Genomic DNA, 24,873 nt, shown 5'->3' with positions numbered 1-24,873 from the left:
GAAAAGGATGAATTTGTAGCCATTCTCCTCACACTTAGTAGTGTTTTTCTTCCTCTTTCGGTAAGCGGCATTGACTAGAAAAGCACCAGGTATCCATGAGGAGACCCCTGTTCCAGCAAAAGGCGAGCTTCCAGTGACATCCACACATACGTCTTTCCCATTAAGCCAGTTAAACAGAAGAAGATCCGCAGATCTAAGATCTTTTTCTGCCTTTAAATAAAACTCCATCGGTGCCTCCTTGTGGACCGAAGTATTATTATTGGGCACTAGATCTAACTATTTGGAATTTTTTGGAACATTTTATACTATCTAACGTGCCTTTCGCTTTTCCCATTTAATTAATAGTTTTTTTGATGCATTTTCCTTCATGGATAATCAAAGCTTTTTTATAATATGTACTTATGTTGAACTCGGATAAATTTGGTTCGATAAGTCAATGATCACTAGTTTTAAGATTTTTTTTTTGACTTCTTCCATAGTAGAAGGGACAATTGAATTAATCTTCTTATTGGCGGTTTAAATTAAACCAGGGTCAATTTTCATTCACTAGAGTGGGAGGGAGAATCGTGTTGATTCTCGGTATTCTAGTAGGCAATGCGCATTGTATGTTGGATTCCGAAAGTAGAAGATGCAGTTGGGAAAATAAAGTCTATTAAATATACCGTTAAATAGATTTAGTATGTCTTCCCAAGCCTAGTTAAGATGAATAAACAGAATGTTAACTTGAAGATGATTTGTTTGCCAATTAATATCCATCTTTTTTGCAAAGGCAAATTGCCCTTTTAGAGCTTCTTGGGAGAAGTAGTGTTATTAAAAAGAAACTGAGGATAATATATATGAATAAACTATAAACAACCAATTCTCTTGCTCCAATTTTTTTTTTTACTAGAAGCAGGCTTAGGTTGTGTAACTACAAATCAACAGACGTAAAAGTTGGGGTGGGGGTAAATTTATAGAAAGGATAAAATCAATAATTTTATCTACTCTCCTTTTAGGGTAAATACAATTTGGAGAGTAAAAGTAAAATATAATGGTAGGTTGATCTAACAGTGAGAGCCTTTCTTGCAATTAAGAACACCAGCTGACATTGTAATTGATGCTACAAAAGAAGAAGGTCTTGCACTTAAACTAGATGCCCTTGCGTAGCTTGAAGAAGATCCTGCCCCTGAAGCTGTGAAAAATGCTCCATTTAGTAATAAATCTCCTTGCGATCTCCAATTCCATTTCTTCCATTCACTTTGCGGCCATTCCTCTCGTTTCGTTACCTACCATATTTTAACAAAATTTATCACTTTTCGATAAGATATATTCCCTTAAAACTTAAACTTATGTTCCTTTGAGTTTACTGCATCCCACTCAGTGGTCGAAGGATTTGAGGAGTAAAAAGAAGAGAACTTTCAACTTTATAATACCGACACAGTTTTTTTATGTATACTCTACAAATTTCATACCTCATTCTATTTTTAAAAGGCCGGACCAATTTCATTTAGATTGTGTCATGTGAACTGTACGAGTTATGAGCTTGAATAGGGCTTTCATTTGCAAACCAAATAATAGAACATAAATTCTCAAATGAAAAAAACGGTCTCAGAGTGAAACCATTTCTATTAGCTTGTTCCTATTATATTTATAGATTTAAAGTGATCACTTATGATATGATATGATGAGTGACACTAAATTAAACTCCCAATCCTCATTCCATATGATAGTTCTTTAATACAAATCATTTTTCTTAGGATGGGAAAAAAGTAAGTAGGAGTATATAAAAAAGAATGTATGAAACATCAAAACCAAAGATTAGGTATCATGTTTATTTGTTTAACCCTAAGTAAACACAATTTCATTAGAATAGGAAATACCAAATCTAAAATAAAAATCTAGATTGATTAAGAAAGCTTACCTCTTTGTTATTTGGGTCATTAGGAGCAAGGAATCTGTTGCCTTGACTGTTTATTGTAGGAGCTGCACTTCCTCCAATTGCATACATTTCCCAGTGTGTATAGTCATTGTTCACCACATGAAAATATCCATGTCTACACCTGCCCATGTTTGCCATTAATTCTAAAAGTTAAGCATCCATTACATTTACTATCTACTATATAATCAAAGCAAAATTGACCCTTTCTTCTTTGCCCTCTCTTTGAAGGGGATACGGGTATGAATTGTTAGTTACGTTTACCAAATATTGGATTGATTTATATCTACTGTCTAGCTACTAAGTTATTGTACTCTTTACCTTTAAACAAAAATGTACTAGAAAAATAAATTTAACTAAATTTTACTTAGTTTGGCAAAAATAAGGTGATATGATATAATCTGGGTAAAAATCATTATCATCATCATATTTACTATATCCTATAATTAAAGTATACGGATAATGGAGTTGAAAATCTCACAAATAAAAAAGAAATACTATTCTAAAAAAATTGAAAAACTTACCTTGGCATTCTTTGGACTAATCCTTCACCAAAATGATTGAAAGCAATAGTAACTTGCATATTTTTATCCCTAGTAAAAGAATCACTATGACCCATTAACATAACCTTATTATGATGGGTCAAGTAATTGTTAGAAATGGTAATAGCAGTTGACCCATGAATAGCATCAATTAACCCATCCGTACAACTTGAGAGTGAACAATGATCAATCCAAACATGACTACCACCAAAGATTGAGATCCCATCACCATCTGATATTGTTCTCCACCCATAATGCGATGGGGAGTCCCGCACCATAGTATTTCCTCCTCGTTTACAATCATGTATATTTATTCCATGAATTATAATGTTTGTAACATACTGTACTGTTATGCATGGCCCACCTGCAATGTGGACGTTAGCTCCTCTACCGTCGATTGTCTTGAAAGAATTCATCATCAGTTCTTGTTTTAGTTTAATCACCATGTCACGTTGAAATATGATCCATAATGGTTCTTCTTGGATGACTCCCCACCGTAGGGTTCCTAGTTTCGGGTTCACTGCGTCATCCCCATTGTCCGTTACCACGTAGATTTTCCCATTTTTGCCCCCTAGTGCACCCTTTCCGAACCCGATCGCGCAGTCCGCTAACCGTTGGCGGTTTTGAATCCACTTGTGATCGCACCGCCAACAGTCATCGATTGGATTTCCTGTCCCACATGAGAGGTATCCTAATTTTCTCCTAGTAGTAGCATTCCTTATTTGCCTACAAAATAATGTATAAAACAGGAATGTGTTACATCATAAGTTTTGAGTAGAAAGAGTTAACAACATTTAGGGGCCGTTTGGTTCGCACAAGGGAATCGGAATGGAATCAGGAAAGGGAATGAAGGAGAAAGGAATGGTTTCCCCTATTTTAGCCTAGTTGTTTGGTTGTGTTCAGGAAACGGAATGAACTGCTGAATGATTCCCTTTGTGACTGTTTGGTTCAAGCTAAGGAATCAAAATTTGATTTTTTAAATTCTTTTATATTTTCTCAAAAAATAAGTAAATTTTCTCAGAATTCATTCAATCAACAAGATCTGCATCAAACAAATGAGTAAATTTTTTCAGAAAATGAACCAAAATAAACCCAGAAATCTTAACTATGAAATCTTACAACAAAACTATGAAATCTTGAACTAATCCAACAACCCAGATATGCAATTAAATCCAGAAATCCAGAGATTAGGAACAGAGATTAGGAACAGAAATCTTCGATGCAAGTTTATTCAATCGAACAAATTAGGAAATTAGGAAAAAAAGCAGCAGAAATTTCGATGCAACTATGAAATCTTGAACAAATCCAACAACAAGAACGCAGCAGCAGATTCCGTTAATGGAAGGAGGAAATCGAACACGAAAACAGCAACAAAAAAGGAGAAAGAAGAAAAAGGAAGACTCAACTGTTAATGGAGATTCCGTTAATGAAGGCGCAGCAGCAGCAGCAAGGAGGCGCGAGGAAGGAGGCGCGAGGAAGGAGGGAGCAGCAGCAGCAGCAAGGCGCGAGGAAGGAGGAGTAATGGAAGGAGGCAGCAGCTGAATGGGGAAGGGAATGGAATGGGAAAGTGAAGGGGGAGGTGGGGAATGGGGATTACCTAATTTAGGTAAACCAAAACCTAAAATTGGGTAAACGGAATCATTCTAAATGCGAACCAAACAACATCAAAGGGAATGGGGTATTTTCATTCCCTTTCCCTTTCCTTAATACCCCCAACCAAACGCCCCATTAATATTGTGTTTGTATGTACCAAACACACCAAAAGTAGGAAATATGACGTCAACTAATTAAAATTAGAAATTAAAAAATGTAAGTGTGAGGGAGGATGATATCAGACATAACTAAGTTAAAATACTTCTTTCCTTTCATTATCTTTGCACCATTTTTCTTCCTTTTTAAGGGCTATAATCGTCTTTTCACGACAAAGATACCAGTTCATTTTGAATCTCGTACAAAATTCTAGGTAGCAAAAATCATGCGAGTATAAGTTGAAAAGTATGATGGTAATGTAAGCAAGAAAACATACCGTTGAACTTCCTGTGCTATAAGTTCAGGATCTTGGACATGAGAAGAGTGGATGAAAATGGGAGAAAGAAGAGTAATGAGGAAAAGCAAGGAGAGATGAAATGCCATTTCTCCTTTTAACTAGCTGGGTGTAGTAACTAGCAGGGAGCAAAACAATTTTAAGGGATGGAAGCTAGACTAGAGGAGGGGTGTATATATAAAGAGAGTATGAGAATTAGTTATTTTGTGAAAAGTGAGGGAATTGATTGGGCATTTTCGTGGGGCCCCATGTATTAAATTTGTATTTTGGCCTCTACAACATTTAATTACTTGAAGACATCTAGAGGCTCTTTTGTTACCTAAAATTTACGAAATTGTTACTTACGATGGAAAATGACCTAAAAATTAAGAAAGTGGCGGAATTATTAAAAAATCCGTGAATGAAAATCTATGCTATGTATGATTTATATAGCTATCGAGCATCAACAATGAAGTTTTTCTTTCGAGTTAATTTTTTTTAGTTTAATTAGTTTCAACTAATTTGTTTGTGCTCGTATTTGACATTGTAATGAGTCACTTGTAGTACTCATATTTTTAATTAGTTTACCCAAATGATTTTTGAAAATGGTGATGACCTTTTTGTTATAGTCTCCTCTTTATTTTGTACATATGTATCTTAGTTGTAGCTATCCTTTCCTTGCATTATTTTACATTTTCATAATTTGTACTTTGATGTAAATATATTTTCTTGTGGTTCTATTTTTACCTTAATATTTGCGTAAATCTCAAGCGAGAGATTTGCTCTGAAATAAGTGATATATTTGATATATAATTCATGACAAAATGAGATACTCTTTTTATTTCTTTGAGATTTAATTGCTATTGATAATAATATATTGTGAGGAAAAATATTTTTACTATCTTAGTGAATCTTAAAGCGGCAAAAAAAAAGGTATATACTTACAAACTAAGTCTGGTGAGTAATGCAGTTTTGGGTATAGGTAGTTAACGGTTAAGAAAAGTGAGCGACAGAAATGTTGTATGGGAAATAAATGAGAATGGTCTGCTTGTATGAATTATTGAGAGTCGTGAGATGAAATGGTACCAGAATTATATACTCCTACTCCTACTACCTTACTTATGTTGCTCACCGACACTGTGTGACCTTTCAGCAACTATTTTGTCCCTCCAACTTTTGGTTAAGAATTTAGACAATGCTCATTCTCTAATTAATTCTTTTACTGAGGATTTGGGTCGAGTTCAGATTTGAAGACCCTAGATTTAGATATACACTTTAAACTCAAATTTGAATCTATTTATTTTTTGAATTCGAAACCAAATTCGAATCAACGGAATATAAAAAAATTAGATCAAGTTAGACACTAATAATAGGAATGGGTTCAATAAATTTTTGGATCCATAACCATCCCTACTAATTATACATTAGGTATAAGTGATTAAGAAGATATGATAAACGTATCCCCTCAAGGAATGAATATACGGACCAAATTATAGGTTAGGTTACATAATTTTATTGGAAATGGGCTTTAATTACTTTTTATTTCATAATATCATTCAATAACTCAATTCATTTTCTATGTTTCATTCTTATTTTTTTTCCATAGAACATCATTTGTTGTTTTTTTTTATACTTTTTATCAAAATAATTTAAAGCAACTCGAAACATTGGACAAAATTGGATGGACGTGATATTTTTATTCACATATAACATAACATGTAAGTAGCAGCTGAACTATTTTAATTATCGAGTTTGCAGTCGACAAATACAAGAGATAGGTCAATTTTGATATTTAAATTGTGAAGCACGTACAAAAAAGTAACATCAAATGTCATATTTGATCTCACACAAAATGTCACTTCTAAAACCCACCTTTTTTGTTTAATCTAGTTTCATTATATATTGATCACTAATAATCCAATTTTGTATACAGCTTAATTTTAGTCGGTGTCCTTCACGAGATCAGACACTTTTTAAGTATTGAAACAATTTATACTCCAATCATCTTCTATAATTAGCTTGATTATCTTCTTTAAGTATTGTAACAATTTTTTAAAATCATTTTAAGTTGCAATTTGCAAATGTTATCATCATCAATATGTTAAAAGCATTGAAGATGTGAGAAAATATTAATATATTGTTTGGCAAATCTAGTAACAAAATAAAACATATATAATTGTCAGAAATTTTATTTTTTAATTTTTCATCACTCCAATGTCATTAAGTTTTATTTTATTTATTTAAAAAAGTTAGGGTCAAAAAACAATTTATTAAATAAAAATAAAAATAATATAAATTAATATTTGAGATTATTACTTTTAAGATTTGTGCAATCAAAAATCATATACATGACCTTAATAATCATGTTTCTCTTAGAGCAGGTACTCACAACTGAAAAACATAAAGGGTGGAAGTGTGGAAATAACAAAATGGAGTGCAAATTACTAGTCTTATAGGGTGCTTTGTAAAATTTATGGAAAATCAAATTATGACTAGCTAATCTAACTATATCATTAATAATGATTGGTTTACAGAAGGGAATATATTATTTACTTCAGTCATACTTCTTGTATCTAACATAATTCATTATTGTTTTAAGTATAATAATTAGATTATTACTTAAATTAGCTCGTACTTATTTATGAAATCAAAGTTGAATTTGTTTAAGTAATGCATCTTAATTTTCAATCCTTAATAAGCAAAATGAATAGTAAGAGGTTTTCGCTTGACACACTTTTTTTTTCGACCTATAATATTTGATATAATTTTATATTTGCATAAAAATGCATGTTTTTTAATTCTCATCTATATATTTAATGTATCTTTATTCCATTTAAACCCGCATAAAATACATTATTTTCCTTAAAACACTCATATTATACTTATAATTATACTCTTGAAATAAAGGCAGTAAATTAAAAGAGACGGAGTAATATAAAATATAAAAAGAATCTTAAAATTTTTCACTAACACACTGTTTACCGTATGATCCCTGGTCACAGTTAGTTCCCCACATAAAAGAGGATGTCATAATGATAGAGACATAAGACTCAAAACAAGACATAATCCTTGATGAGAGGGCATCCACATTCTGCCCATGTGCCCTCTGTTCTTCTTTTAATTTTAAATTATTAAGTAGGCTTTAAAATAAGTATCAAGAAAATGATTAATTAATAGCAAAATATTATTATTGTCTCTAAATAAGGATTACAATGAGAAGTAAATAAGAAGTATGAAAAAAAAATAGAGATAAATAAAATAATTTATAAATTATTTTATGATATGTATATAGTAATATAACAAATAGTATAAAACTGATAAAGAAAGAAAATATAGTAAATATAATGTAATAGATAAAGTACAAGTATTGGATTTTAGATCTTGGGACCCTTGAGACTTTTAGATTTCCTATTCAACTTGTCGCTTTATTCTTTATTGCTATGTTCTTCATCCATTTCCTTCATATTGCAATAACATACTTGCTATAATTGAATGCTTTAATACCATTGTATGAGATAAAGCCAACAACAACAAATAAGATCAGCTCACAGTCACACGATATGCTAATTTTCTCATAACTTGTGAATCTAAAAAAAATAAATTGCGGTCGATTTCAAGCTATTTTCAAATATTCCTGAGGAATCGCCAACACTAAGATTCATGTAAATTGTCATTTGAGTAAGTGTCATAACTAAATAGATGTTTGATAAAGTACCCTTAATTTATGTGACCTATGTAATCTAACCCCTTTCCCTTACCTTAGAATGTATAATAAACTCTAGAGACTTGGAGTATATCATGCATATCCAATTATCCATATACTAGTATAATCCAACCTCTTGAGCCTTGATGTATTGGTCAATGGGGCCCTCTTAAGATAATCAATTAGGTTTGAGTAATGGTGTTTCACATCATGCATGGTTCATCACTGCTTTCTGCAACATCAATTTCTGTTGCACATGCATGCTCAGTGGATTGGGCTTTTTCTCATGGGCCATGGCCTGTTTAATTATAGAAAATTTGAACAAAATAACATTATTTAACAATTTTATTCAAAAAATAAGCTTCATTCAAACATTATTTCCAAAATAAGTGTCCTTGCCTTCAAACTTACAAAGTGTGTCATTGTCGGTGCTGCGGGAGCGTACTGGGCTGCCGCGATGATACCACGTGGTGTCATCCATCGACGAGTGATGGAGATGAACCACGGCATGTAATCCACCGAAGTAGGTGCGCCTACAGCCTCGGTCGGTGCACCTTGGGCCAACAGCTCCAGCCTGTGATCTCAATGAGCTATATGGGCCCAGTTGATCTCCAACCAGTTCTTGGGCTCCCGACCCATGCGTGAGCTGTGATGGAGATCCGCCACTGTGTCATACGGCGGTGGGATGCCTTGTACCATCCCAAATTGGCGCAGTACGCGCTCAGGGAGATGAACTTCGACTATGTATAAATTCATGAACAAACAACCACATTATGAAAATCATAGCAAATAACAAGTATATTTGACATATTTATAGAGTTTAAGTATAAATGACCACTTTAAATGACATACTTTTAAAAAACAAAAAAACTTAAAAATTTATAATAAAAAGGTACCTTAATAAGCTGTAAATCACCAAGGACTAATAATTTGCAAGTTTATGAACCTGCATTTAACTGAAACTTCATGAACAAATGTAAACCCTAAATTTTTGAAAAAAGAAAAAAAATTATTACTTGAAGTGAATGTAGTAAGATGACGAAACTAATCGATAGTACAAACATGGAATTTGATGAGATTAATTGAAGGAATGAAGTTGATTTTAATGGTGGAAAGGAGAGGGAGATTTTTGTGGGTTATTAGGGTTCTCAACGAAGTAAAGTGAAATGAGGAAGAAGGAGCTTCAGCAGAAATTTAGAACGCATGAAGTCGTTATTAGTAACAGCAACTTAATAGTTTGACCAGTCAACCATTAAGTCACTGTTACTAACAACGACTTGACTCTGGACTAAATTTTTGACCATTTCTTTCATTTCGCTGTTATTAAGTGCGAGTATACACCAAGCCTAGGTTTGGAGGCAAGGACGCTTATTTTTAGAATAAAGTTTGAGCGAATATTGTTTTTTGAATAAAGTTGTTAAATAATCTTATTTTTTCATATTTTCTTTAATTATAAGCCTTTACCTTTTTCTTTTTCTTTCTTCTAATAAAATTGATTGATGCTCTGTTTGAGTTAATTACCATTATTTTATAAATAGTTAAGTTTGAAATTTTGAAAATAACTTCTCAAATTATACCTTGTCATTTTCAAATAATTTATTTATATTTTGTAAATTAAAATTTATAATTTTAAATGTTCCAAACACAACATATGAGAATTAATTATGATTAGAACAAGCTAAGTTTCAAGTTTAAATCTAAAATAACATACTAAGTTTATACAATGAGTCAAAAAAACCTTCCCGAAGATCTTGAACCAAGTACATGTTTTATTAGCTAGCCATAAACAATTTAAAGAAATTAACTATCACAAGTTACTGTGTGAGAGCTCTTTATTTCGACTTTCGAGGTATCGTCTTTTCATAAAAATAACTAAGTTTAATTAAAAGAATAAAAGTATATAATATTGGTTAAGAAAATAAAATTTTAACAAATTTCTTATAATATAATGTTAGATACAATATTGTTATTATTTGGGGCTAGAGCTACAACAAATTTTTTTTTCTCTTTTAATAATCTCATTTTCTTAAAAAAAAATTATTTCTAATCTATTGATGTTTGAAATTATAGTATTAAATGGTAATGAAAACTATAAAAAAATTGATTAAAATTTCATTACCATAAAAATGATATAATACATATTATAAAAATTTACACTAAAAATTATTTATATTACCACCATTTACTATTTACTAATATATCCGATGATAACCAAATAGACGATAAATGTCAATGCAAGAAAAAGTAATGTGATGATACACTGTATAGTGTATATGGAGTAATTACTGCCATTACTGGTATCTCACCCTATATAAGATTATTTCTTTGACAGTAATGTGAGGTAATGAGAAGGCATAAATATTAGATGGGGGGCCGTGCAGCACGATCATGACAAATTGACAATTAATTAATTGCACCTCAGACTTGGAAGGTCTTTCGCTCACTCTGAGGTTCACTTTTTACTATTTTTTTTAATTTGTCAAAAAAAAATACTCCTTTTTAATTTATTATGTGTCCCATTTACTTTATGCACTCTATTTAATGCACTTATTTAATTCTTAATATATCTAATTATACATAATTAAAAATTTTAAAAAGTTATTATTAATAAAATTTACATTAAAACGAATCAAACAAGATCCCTCATGACTATGTTTTAACTTATAAATTAATAATAAAATACAATTTAAGAATGATAGATAAATAGCATTCCAAAAGTAAATGGGATATCTATGGTGAACAGAAGGGAGTATTTGGTAAATGACTGACTTTTTAAGTGGAAAAGAAAAACTAATTTGGTTAACTTTTCTTATTAATTTTTAGCATGTTTGTCAATTTTTTCTTTAATAAAAACGAACGATCAATACCTCACTATAAAAAATACACTAGATGGCTATGGGTCAATTCCGTCTCCATCTTATCGCCATCACCCATATGGCTACGAGATGGAGACGGAAGGGACCTGTACCCATATTTGGCGTCGCCATCAGCAATTTCCGTAGCAATTCTGTAACCATTTTTTACATCAGACCTAATACCGTCGCCATAATATATCATGACCTCCCTTTTACATTTCAATATTATTATTTTATTATTATCATTTTAATATTAAATTAATTTATTATTAGTATTTTAATATTAATTTATAAGAATTAAGAGTTTATAATGTGAAATTTAGGTTTTATTTTAATTAAAATAACAATAAATATATAAAAATACATAAAACTAAAATAAACAAATAAAATAAATACGACAAAAAAATATATAAACAATAAACTAGTTATATTGATATAGAAAATAGTAACAAATATAATACAAAAGGCTTACAATTAATTTATATATAAATTGTTTTTAAATAGAATATACAATCTAAATCATCTATTACTACTACCACCACCCCGCCGCATACGAGACTCGCACGAGCCATTACCACCACCCCGCCGCATATGAGACCCGCACGAGCCGCCTAGAGCACGTGTGTTACGGGATTCATGGGAACCACCAGATGCACCGGGACTTTCACTATGATATTAAAAACTGAAATTAACAAAAAAATTATTATTTAATATATAATTAAAAAAACTAACAACTAATTACCAACAAAAAACACAAAAAAATTCAAAAATTAACAAAAAAATCTAAAATTAAACCTTTGGACAGAAAAATAAAAAAAAATCTGAAATTTAAAAAATCAAAGAAAAAGAAAAATAACTATCAAAAAACAACAATGTGAACTAAAAGAAAATTCAACATATAAATAGAAAAATTAACAAAAACTATTACAAAAACAGAAAAATTAACAAAAATCTACATATAAATAGAAAAATTAACAAAATCTTGCAACAACAAAAATTACCAACACGTACAACAACATACAAATTAACATTATCAAAAAATAAACAAAAAAATAAACAGAAAAAAAAAACTTAAAAAACGAAAGAAAACATAAAGCACAAACTTAAATTTATCAACAACATACAAATCAAAAAACAAATCTACATAAAAACTAACATTAAATAACAACAACATATGAACTTTAAAAAAAACTAAAAAATATTAGAAAACTAACCGAAAATAGATGATGTTGGTTGAATACATATTGAAGGTTGAAGGGTTGATGGTTGAAAATTGAGGTAGAAGAAGGTTGAAAGTTGAAGAATAAGTCTAAGAGATTGAAGATTATTGAAATTGTGTGTAAAAATGAAGGTGAAGGTGAAAGTGAAAAATGTATAGTCCCATGTTCCCTCCTTTCGTGAATTTGAATTCTCACAGAATATTTATGGCGACGGGATGGAGACGAAAAATGCCCGTAGCCAAAGCATGGAGACAAGACGGAGACGGAAAATGCCCGTAGCCAACCTTGGAGACGGCACTCTCCTGTCTCGATCCCGTAGCCGAGCTCGGCGACAGATTGTCTCAATATGAGTTTTTTTTTTTCTTTTTTTTTTTATAGTGCCTAGTTAAACCAAACATCTTAATAAACACATGGCTTCTACGGCTAGCTTAAGAAGCAAAAAAAAATCAATATTTTTAACTGGTCAAACAAACTAATTAAAAGAACCATCAACCAACAATTATTTTTTAAATAACGTATTATATACAAACAGTTCTGCTTTAGGCAATAGCTCCCTAATTATTTCTACAAAGAGTACTTTTTATTTGTTGGGCACAATAGTACTGTTCTTTTGCTTTAGAAAATACCCGAATACTTTATAAGGTAATAGTCCTTCCTACTTTCTGGCGTATATTGGTCGTTTGTAACCTTCAAAGTAAAGTAATTACGTTGATGGTTCTACGCCGACTAGAGTCACAGACTGTAAGCTTTACCCGAGACGATGCAGTCCGAATGGCTAGTGGGTCATAACAAACAAAGACAAAAAAACAAATGATGGTTACATTAGACGTCATGCCCATTGAAAATTACCTGATCTTGTAAGGGGTGCGGATAGAGCACATTGGGACGATGAGCAATCGTGATCATCGAGAATCACCTGATCATTGTGAACCATAGAGCACAATGGATGAGCAAACTTAATTTATACTCTATTTTTAGTGATTTTGCATTGATTGATGCCATCTAATTTGATTTAATAAAATATATAGGTACGTGTAATTTTTTTTCCTTTTTTGATATTAGAAATATTTAGTTTTATAATTTAAGTTTTAAGTAAAAATAATTGGCCAATAATTATCTTTTTTCCAGATTATTAAAATCTTAGGGCCAGTTCTGGAGGACATTAGAGACATGAGAGAATGATCGATTATCATCATTAGCACCTAATAATTAAACATAAATATATGTACATAAAATCAAATTAAACAACTCAGAGAAAAAGCGCAAAAAAATAAGTTACAAAAAGACATTATTAAAATAAACAAAAAATTAAAATCTAACAAAAAATATAATTAAACAGAATCAATCTTATCTCACTTAAAATACAAATACCACTTTATAGTAAAAGTTATGGATTAATTGTCAACTGTGTAATTACTCGATCTACTGTATAATTAAGAAAAAAAAAACATAATTGAAAGAGAAAAAAACCACTCCTAGTCTTTTAAACAAAGTGTAAATGCATGTAGAATACTTCATGTACGTATGAAGAGTAAGATATATCATCCTTGAGAAGCGCGCTGTCCCATATTCTCTCCTCCTTTTGAAGATCAAACAGCCAAACTTGGCCAATCTATAGCTCTCTTGAAAATTAGGATACTTTCATTTCATATGTACGTATATCAAAGAACTATACATATTGAAACTAATCAATTTGTCCTTTTCCTAAGAGATTTACCATATATTTAGGCCTTAATTGTTATCAAAATATCTTGATTGTAATCTAGAATATTTTCTTGTAACCTATATTAATCAAACTATGAAGCAATGGAAAGGCAAGACAATTAAACCGAAAATCAATTCTAATATGGTATCAGTCGCTCAGGATTTTACGATTCATATTAAAAAAAAAAAAAAAAAAGAAACAGAGAAGAAGAAGAAGAGAAACACAGAACACGACCTACCATGGCTGGAAATCAGCCACCACCACCACCGCCTCCACCAAAAATTGATTCTTTTTCTCCGTATTATCTTGGCCCACATGATCGGCCCGGTGATTTCATCACTCCGACTCGACTCCGTGGAGACAATTATGATGAATGGGCTAACGATATTCAAATGGCTTTACAAGCAAGAAGGAAATTTGTCTTCTTGAATGGCCAAATTACTTCACCCACATCTCCTTGTACACAAGATGATTGGGATACTCTTCAAGCAATGCTTATTTCGTGGCTCATGAACACCATCGATCCCGAAATCAAAACCACACTTTCTAGATACAAAGATGCCAAAAGGCTCTGGGATACCCTTAAATCCCGTTTTTCCATTGTTAATGGACCTCGAATTCAGCAGCTTAAATCATCAATTGCTCGTTGTGAGCAAACGAAAACCATGTCAATTGCACAATACTTTGGGAAATTAACAGCTTTGTGGGAAGAATTGAATAATTATGAACCCCTAATTACCTGTTCTTGCTGCGTTTCTTGTACGGCAGGCGAGGAGAATGCGAAAAGAAGAGACAATACAAGACTCCATCAATTTTTAATGGGCTTATATCCCGACAATTTCTCACAAATTTGAGCAAACATATTGTCTCAAGATCCCCTTCCCTCTCTTGATCGTGCGTATCAATTACTCGTTCAAGATGAACGGGTTCGATTCACGCGGTCTCTACCGGAGGACAAGCCTCTTGATGCTGTTGGTTTTGCCGTTCGTGCGCCACCAGGAAGGGCCAAATCTAAGCAGCCGATATGGGCCGCAGGTACAGCCGGTGTAACTTCAGATCCACGAGACAAACAGGACAAATCAATGCTATTTTGCTCACATTGTAGGAAGACGGGTCATGAACGATCCGGATGTTTTGAATTGAATGGTTACCCAGAATGGTGGCCACCGGGATCTTCAAAGCTGCAGCCCAGAAATTCAGGTACTGCTGGTCGTGGTAAACCGCCTCAAAACGCAGGCAAGGGTCGTGGTGGCTCCGCCATGGCTCACGCTCTCAGCAGCAGCAGCCATATCACCTCTTCTCTTCCTTCAACTAATGAACAGGTTGGGCACGTTTTCTCACCGGAAAAATGGAAGATACTTGCTTCCTTCATTGGTAATAATAAGATATCTGATGATAGATTAACGGGTGAGTTTGGTTGCAATTTATGGATTATTGATACGGGAGCTTCCCGACATGTTACTTGTACCGATTCATGGTTGTTTGATGTTCATAATGTCACTTGCTCGGTGGGTCTTCCTAATGGAAAATCTGTGGTCGCAACAAAAGAAGGATCCGTCTGTTTATCTGCAAATTTAATTCTTAAACATGTGCTTTTTGTTCCGAAATTATGTTGCAATTTAATTTCGGTCTCGCAAATTATTGATGATTTAAAATGTACTGTACAATTTACTCCTACTAATTGTGTTATACAAGACCAATTGAGGGAGCTGATTGGGACGAGCATTAGGAGGAATGGACTTTTCTACTTTGAGGGAACTAATCAGGCTCAACAAATCTTGGTGAATGCGGTATCCTCTACTCTGGATTTATGGCACAAAAGGATGGGTCACCCCTCTGAAAATGTAGTGAAGCTTCTTCCCACTGTTTCTAGTAGTAAGGGTAGTTTAAACAAAGTTTGTGATGTTTGTTTCCGTGCAAAACACTCTAGGGACAAATTCATTTTGAGTGACAATAAAGCCTTTAGAATATTTGAAAAAGTTCATTGTGATTTATGGGGTCCATATCGACACCCATCTTCCTGTGATGCAAGATATTTTTTGACTATTGTTGATGACTTCTCCAGAGCCATTTGGCTTTATTTAATGATTGATAAAACAGAAGTATTTAGTATGTTTATGTCTTTTGTGGCCATGATAAATAGACAATTTTCTCAAAACATTAAAGTGGTTCAAAGTGACAATGGAACGAAATTTAATTGTTTGCTGGATTACTTTAATGATAATGGGATTTTATTCCAAACTTCTTGTGTTGGGACACCACAACAGAATGGTCGGGTTGAACGAAAACATAAACATATTTTAAATGTTGCACGGGCTTTACGGTTTCAAGCAAACTTACCTATTTATTTTTGGGGGGAGAGTGTTTTAACTGCTGCACATCTCATTAATCGAACACCTACACCTTTACTCCAAAATAAATCACCCTTTGAAATACTTTTTAATAAATTACCTTCTTATGATACAATTCGTACTTTTGGGTGTCTCTGTTTTGCGCACAACCAAAAGACAAAGGGGGATAAGTTTGCTAGTCGTAGTCGAAAGTGTGTTTTCATGGGTTATCCATTTGGTCAAAAAGGGTGGAAATTATTTGATCTGGATTCTAAGCAATTTTTTGTCTCTCGAGATGTGAAATTTTTTTAGGATGTCTTCCCTTTTCTTGATCCGGACATTACACATATCATTCCCGAACACATTATTCCACTCCATAATTATGTGGATTTTGATTTTGCTGATTGCACTTCTGATTGTATACCCTCTTCTAGCCCAACTCTTTCACAGCCCAATTCCACAAATGATCCCCCTCTCACGCCCAACTCACAAATCCAACCTCAACAACATTCAATTCCTCAATCAGACCTAAGCCCAACTACCATGCAGCCCACAATTCAGCCCGAAACACAACTCAGCCCAATTCCTCAGCAGCCTCTACCCAGAGATCAGCCCACTGCATCATATCAGCCCAACCGAAATGAAATTGGGCCAACTGTCCCAGATCAGCCCACAGATCAGTCCACCTCTTCACAAATAGCTCAGTCCCACGAAATGACCTTGGGCCGCGGTCTCAGACACAAGTTTCCTAATGTTCGACATAAGGATTATGTTACCCATACTATTGTACAGAAAAGTCCATCTCCTTCATCTGTCCCGTCCAATGGGCATCCTTCAGGTACTCCCTATCCTATAGCACATTACGTAAATTGTAACAGTTATTCTTTGCGTTATCGGAATTTTCTTGCAGCTATAATTTCAGGCAAAGAACCACGATCGTTTAAGGAGGCCATGAAAGATGAAGGATGGAGACGCTCAATGCAGGATGAAATACAGGCTTTAGAGAAGAATGGCACGTGGACTATGGAGGATCTCCCTCCGGGTAAGAAGGCTCTTGGTAGTCAATGGGTGTATCGAATCAAATATAAATCCGATGGGAGTATTGAACGTCTTAAATCTCGCCTTGTTGTTTTCGGTAATCATCAAACCGAAGGGATGGACTACAATGAAACTTTTGCTCCAGTTGCTAAAATGGTAACTGTTCGGGCCTTTCTTGCAATTGCTGCATCTAAAAACTGGGAGTTGCATCAGATGGACGTTCATAATGCCTTCCTTCATGGCGATCTTGATGAAGAAGTATACATGAAGCTTCCACCCGGTTTTACCTCATCATCCCCTACCCAGGTATGTCGTCTACGGAAGTCTTTATATGGGTTAAAACAGGCTCCTCGGTGTTGGTTTGCAAAGTTAGTATCTGCATTGAAAGATTACGGGTTCCTTCAGTCTTACTCAGATTATTCCTTATTTACTTACTCCCGTGGTTCCATTCAAATAAATGTTCTTGTTTATGTTGATGATCTGATTTTATCTGCGAATGATTCTACAGCCCTGCAAACCTTTAAAGCTTATCTGTCAGACTGTTTTCATATGAAGGATCTTGCGAGTCTGAAATATTTTTTGGGTATTGAAGTAGCTCGCAGCGCTACGGGTATCTTTCTTTGTCAAAGAAAGTATACTCTCGATATTTTGTCTGAAACTGGTTTAATAGGCTCTACGCCTATCGGGACCCCGATTGAACAAAACCACAAACTTGGTTTAGCTACAGGTGATTTTCTGTCTGATCCTGAATCATATAGACGACTTGTTGGTAGATTGATCTATTTAGCAGTTACTAGACCAGATCTCGCTTACTCAGTACATATCTTGTCTCAATTTATGCAACAACCTCGCGCTGAACATTGGGAGGCGGCCTTACGTGTGGTACGCTACTTGAAGGGTACTCCAGGCCAAGGAATTTTATTGAGATCGGATAGTGATCTTCACTTGCAGGGCTGGTGTGACTCTGATTGGGCAGCCTATCCTCTTACTCGCCGATCTTTAACAGGCTGGTTGATTTTCTTGGTCATTCACCTATTTCATGGAAGACTAAGAAGCAAAATACTGTCTCTCGTAGTTCTGCGGAAGCCGAATATCGATCTATGGCTGCAATAACTTGTGAATTAAAATGGTTGAAAGGTTTATTACTCAGTTTGGGCGTCCAACACCCCAAAGCCATCAAATTGTTCTGTGACAGTCAGTCTGCTTTACATATTGCTCGAAATCCTGTTTTTCACGAAAGGACGAAACATATTGAAGTCGATTGTCACTTTGTTCGTGATGCAGTATCTACAGGTTTGATCGATCCTTCCTATGTTCCCACACATACACAGCTCGCTGATGTCTTCACAAAAGCGCTTGGCAAGTCACAGTTTGATGATTTATTATCCAAGTTGGGCATCTTTTCTCCGGATGCTCCACCTTGAGGGAGGGTGTTAAGGAAATATTGGAGATATTAGGCAATATCAATTTTGTTTCCTTTTCCTAAGAGATTTACCATATATTTAGGCCTTAATTGTTATCAAAATATCTTGATTGTAATCTAGAATATTTTCTTGTAACCTATATTAATCAAACTATGAAGCAATGGAAAGGCAAGACAATTAAACCGAAAATCAATTCTAATAGAAACCCATCTTTTGTTGATCATACGATTTCTAAATTTTTTTTTTTAATAAATATTAACTTCAACTCGACGAAATTAACCCATGTATAAATTTTGTGTAAATCAAAAAATAGAGAAATAGTGGTAAAATATAACATTTTATGATGAAAAAATGAGGAAAATATATAATAAATAAAATTGAAAATGAATATAGACCGACTAAAAAGAAAAATAAAGTATATTTTGTATGAGAAAGGAAATACGTGAAAAAGAAAAAAAAATATAAATATGGATAAAAATCAAGGCAAATGTTATATGTAGCCCTAAGGGCTACATATAACCATTAATGCTAATAAGATTCTTTTATATTCCCCATATAACTATTAAGGCAAATGGTATTGATTTTTTTTTTTTTTCAATATAAGAGCAATTTATTACTTTAATTTTGTGGTGAACAACTCATCTAAATTATTAATAAACTTGTCAAAGATTCCATTGAAATTAGTCCATGTACATTTATTATAGGAATTTGCTAATTTTTATACATAGCCCTTAGGGCTATGTATAACAAAGTCCAAAAATCAATACTTCAAAAATTACAATTTTGGGAGCTAGCTAGACTCCTAAAAATAAAAATTAGAAAACAAAAAAATTTATAGAGAGCTGATCATATTAATATAGACTGCAAGGTTTATGATGTAGCAGTGGGAGTTTTTGTTGATTTTGAGAACACCAGCAGATTTAGTAATTGATCCAACAAAAGAAGAAGGTCTTGCACTTAAGCTAGAAGCTCTTGCATAACTTGAGGAACTTTCTTTTCCTGAAGGAGTGAAGAATGCTCCATTCAAATAAATATTTCCTTCTGATCTCCAATTCCAATTCTTCCATTCACTTTCTGTTGTATCTTCTCTTTGTGTCAATCACCTTTATAATTTCACTCATTATAAATCTTAATTATAATCAAAAGGGTTTAAACTAAGTTATTGAATATCATTGGATAGATTTTTAGCATGTTTAACATGTTTTACCGCACATGACCTAAAAATTTGGTGGTTTCAATATTAAATTACGTAGTATATATTAAGTGGTTAAAAATACAAAACTGTTAGAATAAAAATATCATATAATTTGAAATTCCACAGGGTATCTAAAGAATATGTCAATTTTTGTTCTGCCTTTAAATCTGATCAAGTTAGGTGTTATAAACATATAACATATTAAAAGAGATTTTTAAAGGTTTGAGTTTATTTTGATGATGAAATTTGATTACCTCCTTGTTATTTGGGTCATTAGGAGCAAGGAATCTGTTGCCTTGACTGTTTATTGTAGGAGCTGCACTTCCTCCAATTGCATACATTTCCCAGTAAGTATAGTCATTGTTCACCACATGAAAATACGCATGTCTACACCTGCCAATATTTTCAATTTTACCAAATTAAATTTAAGGTTAATTAAATTAATTAGCATCCACTAAATAAACTACGTTTTCTTATACCATAAATTACTTTAGAATAGAACAAATTTTTTATCTTATCAAAAATATATCATCCACAAAATAAATAGACCATGGTTTTCCTCTATAAGAATTGACCTTAGATCAATAGAACAAATTTTTATTTATACATTTACTATACTTGTCAAATGCAAACTCAAACTACTACCACATAATATACCTTAGTGGGATAAAATAAGTGACCTTAAATTTAATATGTCACTATTTTAAATTTCTAATTATATATATAATAAATTTATATAATAAATTTAGTGACATTTATTAGACAATTTAGCAGAATAATAAAAAATCACACTAAAGTTTTTTGCAACATAGGATTTATTGACTTTTTTCATAAATGTTACTATAGTTTATAGTAACAATTACATATGTCACTAAGGCCAAATAAAGTGTTATTAAATCACTTTATTAACACTTTATAGTGAAACTTAAAAAAAACCAATACTTATACATAAAATATAAATCAATGAAATTTTTTTATGTCGCTAAATCTTATGTCGCGAAAAGTTAATTTTATTGTAGTAGCGGTCTCAAACTTAAGGAGGCTTCATCTTAATTATTGAAATTAGACCGTAATTAATCTAAAATTCAAACATGCGAATTATGGGTATGTTACTAAACTAGCATAATATTGGATGACCAACTAATTAATTTTCAATCAGATTTTATATTAGTTTTAAATCATGTAAAATTAATATTTAGTTAAAAATTTTATGAAATTCAAATAATAATCAAGGTAAAATTAAATACCTTGGCATCGTTTGGATTAATCCTTCACCAAAATGATTAAAAGCAATAGTAACTTGCATATTTTGATCTCCATCATAATCATCATCATGACCTAACAACATAACCTTGTTATGGTGTGTAAAATAATTGTTAGATATAGTTATAGCGGTTGAGCCACGAGTTGCATCAATCAGACCGTTACAACTTGAAAGTGAACAATGATCAACCCAAGAGATCCTATCACCGTCTGATACTGTTCTCCACCCATGTAAATTTGGGGAGTCACGTACTGTAGCCATTCCTCCACTTATACAATCATGTATATGTATGATACCATATTAAGCCGTGACAATTCGTCACATAATTTTCACCGTTGCCCACTCGTGTGGACACGGGAGACCCGTGGGCTTGAGCCTATAAATCCACGAGTCAAGAGTGTTGACTTGCACATACACTTGGTGAGGTTCATTATTTCCCAAAACCATATGGTGGTAGGAAGATTAGCTCAACCACTAAATATGTAAGTCAACAACCCACTATTTTATCGACGTGGGATCTTGTCTCACATGTGAAGTATTTCCAACACTCTCCCTCACATGTAAGCCACATCATACCAGGAATCACCTTCGGCTCCGATACCATATTAAGCCGTGACAATTCGTCACATAATTTTCACCGTGGCCCACTCGTGTGGACACGGGAGACCTGTGGGCTTGAGCCTACAAATTCACGAGTCAAGAGCGTTAACTTGCACATACACTTGGTGAGGTTCATTATTTCCCAAAACCATATGGTGGTAGGAAGATTAGCTCACCCACTATATACGTAAGTCAACAACCCACTATTTTATCGACGTGGGATCTTGTCTCACATGTGAAGTATTTCCAACACCATGAATTATAATGTTGGTAAAAAATTGTGCTGTTATGCATGGACCGTTAGATATGTGGACGTTAGGTCCTCTACCGTCGATTGTTTTGTAAGAATTCATCACTAATTCTTGTTTAAGTTTAATCTCCATATCACGATCAAATATGATCCATAATGGTTCATCTTGGATGACTCCCCACCTTAGGGTTCCTTTTTTAGGGTTTGATGGATCATCTTCATTTATTTTTGACTACATAAATTTTTCCATTTTTACCCCCTATTGCATCCTTTCCAAACCCGATCGCACAGTCTACTAGCCGTTGGCGGTGTTGTTCCCACTTGTGGTCACACCGCCAACGGTCATCGATCGGGTTTCCGGTCCCACATGAGAGGTATCCCAAATTCCTTCTCGTAGCATTCCTTATTTGCCTACAAAATGACAGTGTATGATGAATAAAATTGCTTTACAAGTGCTACACTGTACCCTAGCATATGCCACTCAATTAGCAATAACATTTCGAATTCCAATGTGCCAATTTTTCAATTCAAATGTTGTAAAATGATCAAGTAAGAGATGATTAAATGAGTATGTTAAAACCTAATTTTGTGACATTGCTTTTTTTTTTTTTCTAAACTTTTCACATTTTATTATAGTAGTAAAAGATTTTATGCTACCCTAGCCTAGTTACCATCTATTAAAAAAAAGTGAGAACTAAAGGACATACTTTTGTACTTGGTGTGCTACAATTTCAGGGTCCTTGATTGAAGAATTAAAGTGAAAAATATAAAGTGTTGAAAGGCTATTTATTTTTATATTCTTAAAAAATTTGGGGAATTATTGTTAGAGTAAGGGGTGTATTTATAAATTAAAGAATATGGGAAATTTGGGAAATTAGTGAAGAATCTGAAAATTTTTGATTGGTGATAATGTGACTTTGTGGCCGGTTATTACAGAGATATAACAAATTTGTGATTTGAGAATATCACCTAGTTAATAGTTAGTACTAACTTCAAGACATTCCAATTTCATTTGTACCGTTGGCTCACTTTTGTGTTCTTAAATTTTTGTCAATACCCTCTCTTGATGATAATAAAAGGTAACATAAAGAAAATTAGGAGGCTTAAAGTTCGTTATAAGACAACCTGTTAAATTTTATTCGATTCATCATAAGAAAAATTAATTTATGGACAAAAATTATAAAATTTAGGCGTCACAATAAAAAGTGTGGCACAAAGTTGAATTTGAGTGACAAAAATAAAGTGTGGCAAAACAAGCTTGGTCTGTTCAACATGTCAACAACGGAGTATAAAATTAATTACTTCGAAAATTAATCATCATTTTGAAGACCCTAAATGTATATCTCCAATAAATAGGTCTTTAAATATTCCATGTTTATGATTATTATCTAAATAACTAATTACATGCATGTATAGGTGTGTGGTAGATAACAAGATAAGGTTAGATATATATTACATTTCTTTCTTTTATGGAAATTAAATCTTCACAAAGAAAAATAACAAATATAAAAAATAGAAAACGAAAATGAATAACGAAGTTTTTATTAGAATAGAATATCTTTGAATAAAATAATATCTTGTATATTTTGTAAATTTTTTTATTTGGTAATTATTTTGTAGTTGTTTAGTTTCCTAAAACTAGAAATTACCTTTTATATATATATATATATATATATATATATATATATATATATATATATATATATATATATATATATATATATATATATATTCATCAATTAATGAAATGAAGGAAAATTAAAGAAAATCATTTTCCAATAGTTTTCATGTATTAATCTTAGGTTGTCAAAAATCTAATTTGGATTAGCATGTATTTAATTTTAACATTTTGTCATTTATGTTCTTCCAATTACGTATTTGTTTTATAGTGCTTATAAATCACGTTTTTAAATGGCAGCCACTTTTTAAAATTTTTAACAGCTAGACTACATTCTTGACTGATCATTGCTTATTAGTTAGTTGGCACAGTACGTATTTTCCATATTGGCCCTTTTTTCTCGTCCTTAAATAAGATTTTTTTTTTTACTGAGAATTGCTTATCCTATATATATTTTCATAATACCAAATCTGATAATTAAAATAGTACATAGAATAATCTAAATTAATTGAAAAAGTATAGCAACTAATTCTAACTCCAAATCAATATCATGAAACTACAATCATTTATTTAAGTTTTTGAGTAGTCCTTGATGAATGTGTTATATGTACTTTATCAGCAATCTGCTATTAACATATCAAATATAAAAATAGCTAATCGCATTAAACATAATTTTATAATACAAATTACAATTCCAAAAACGTTATGCTTAGAATTAAATTCTACACAAAAACTATGTACTCTAATTGTCTTCTGAATTAAAATATGATTTATCACACAAAAATAAAAAAGTAATTTGATAACAAAGGCCTACCGTTCTATTTTCTTATGATGTACCCTAACTTTTTTATGTTGCTATAATATGTTGCCTTTCTTGCAAAAAAAAAAAAAAAAAAAAAACAAAAAACAAAAAACAAAGGCCCTATCTCTCGAGTGATTACATGTATGATTAGTCCGCTACCTCTTCGATACGAACCCTAAGTTTGTGCGAAATGTTAAATTGATGACCATGACCATGAACAATTTGATAAGAAAGTTTTTGTAAAATTATTTGTTGGTGGTGGAGGTCCTAAGCTGGCTGCAAATGTCCAAACTGAGAATGGGTCACAGAACAATCTCCTTACACAGCAGCAGATTGATCAATTGCTGAAGCTACTACCATCTGGCTCTGGAAGCAAGCAAGGCTCAGAA

The 24,873-nt window shown here is 32.6% G+C and overlaps 1 protein-coding gene and 1 pseudogene across 1 annotated transcript; both read right to left on the bottom strand.

The window, feature by feature from the left end:
• Window positions 1–792: 792 nt before the first annotated feature.
• LOC130807681 (probable pectate lyase 5) lies at window positions 793–4,876 on the bottom strand. Its single transcript, XM_057672983.1, has 4 exons — window positions 4,484–4,876; window positions 2,440–3,183; window positions 1,901–2,039; window positions 793–1,265 (listed from the first exon to the last, which is right to left on the bottom strand). Exons 1-4 carry the CDS (start codon window positions 4,588–4,590, stop codon window positions 1,044–1,046), a joined length of 1,212 nt encoding a protein of 403 aa, XP_057528966.1. The 5' UTR covers window positions 4,591–4,876; the 3' UTR covers window positions 793–1,043.
• A 14,642-nt stretch (window positions 4,877–19,518) lies between these two features.
• On the bottom strand, window positions 19,519–23,385 carry LOC130808581 (probable pectate lyase 5; annotated as a pseudogene).
• Window positions 23,386–24,873: the final 1,488 nt, after the last annotated feature.

Source organism: Amaranthus tricolor, chromosome 3, assembly GCF_026212465.1.
Source record: "Amaranthus tricolor cultivar Red isolate AtriRed21 chromosome 3, ASM2621246v1, whole genome shotgun sequence".
Taxonomy (NCBI): domain Eukaryota; kingdom Viridiplantae; phylum Streptophyta; class Magnoliopsida; order Caryophyllales; family Amaranthaceae; genus Amaranthus; species Amaranthus tricolor.
The sequence above is the reverse complement of the archived record's forward strand: the minus strand, read 5'-3'. Positions and strand labels throughout refer to the sequence as shown.

Excerpts from the sequence above, each read along its gene's own strand:
- LOC130807681 (XM_057672983.1), bottom strand. The coding sequence starts at position 4,590 with ATGGCATTTCATCTCTCCTTGCTTTTCCTCATTACTCTTCTTTCTCCC. Across the intron at positions 3,184-4,483 it reads ATAGCACAGGAAGTTCAACG|GCAAATAAGGAATGCTACTA; the intron begins GTATGTTTTCTT and ends ATTATTTTGTAG. Across the intron at positions 1,266-1,900 it reads ATGACCCAAATAACAAAGAG|GTAACGAAACGAGAGGAATG; the intron begins GTAAGCTTTCTT and ends AAAATATGGTAG.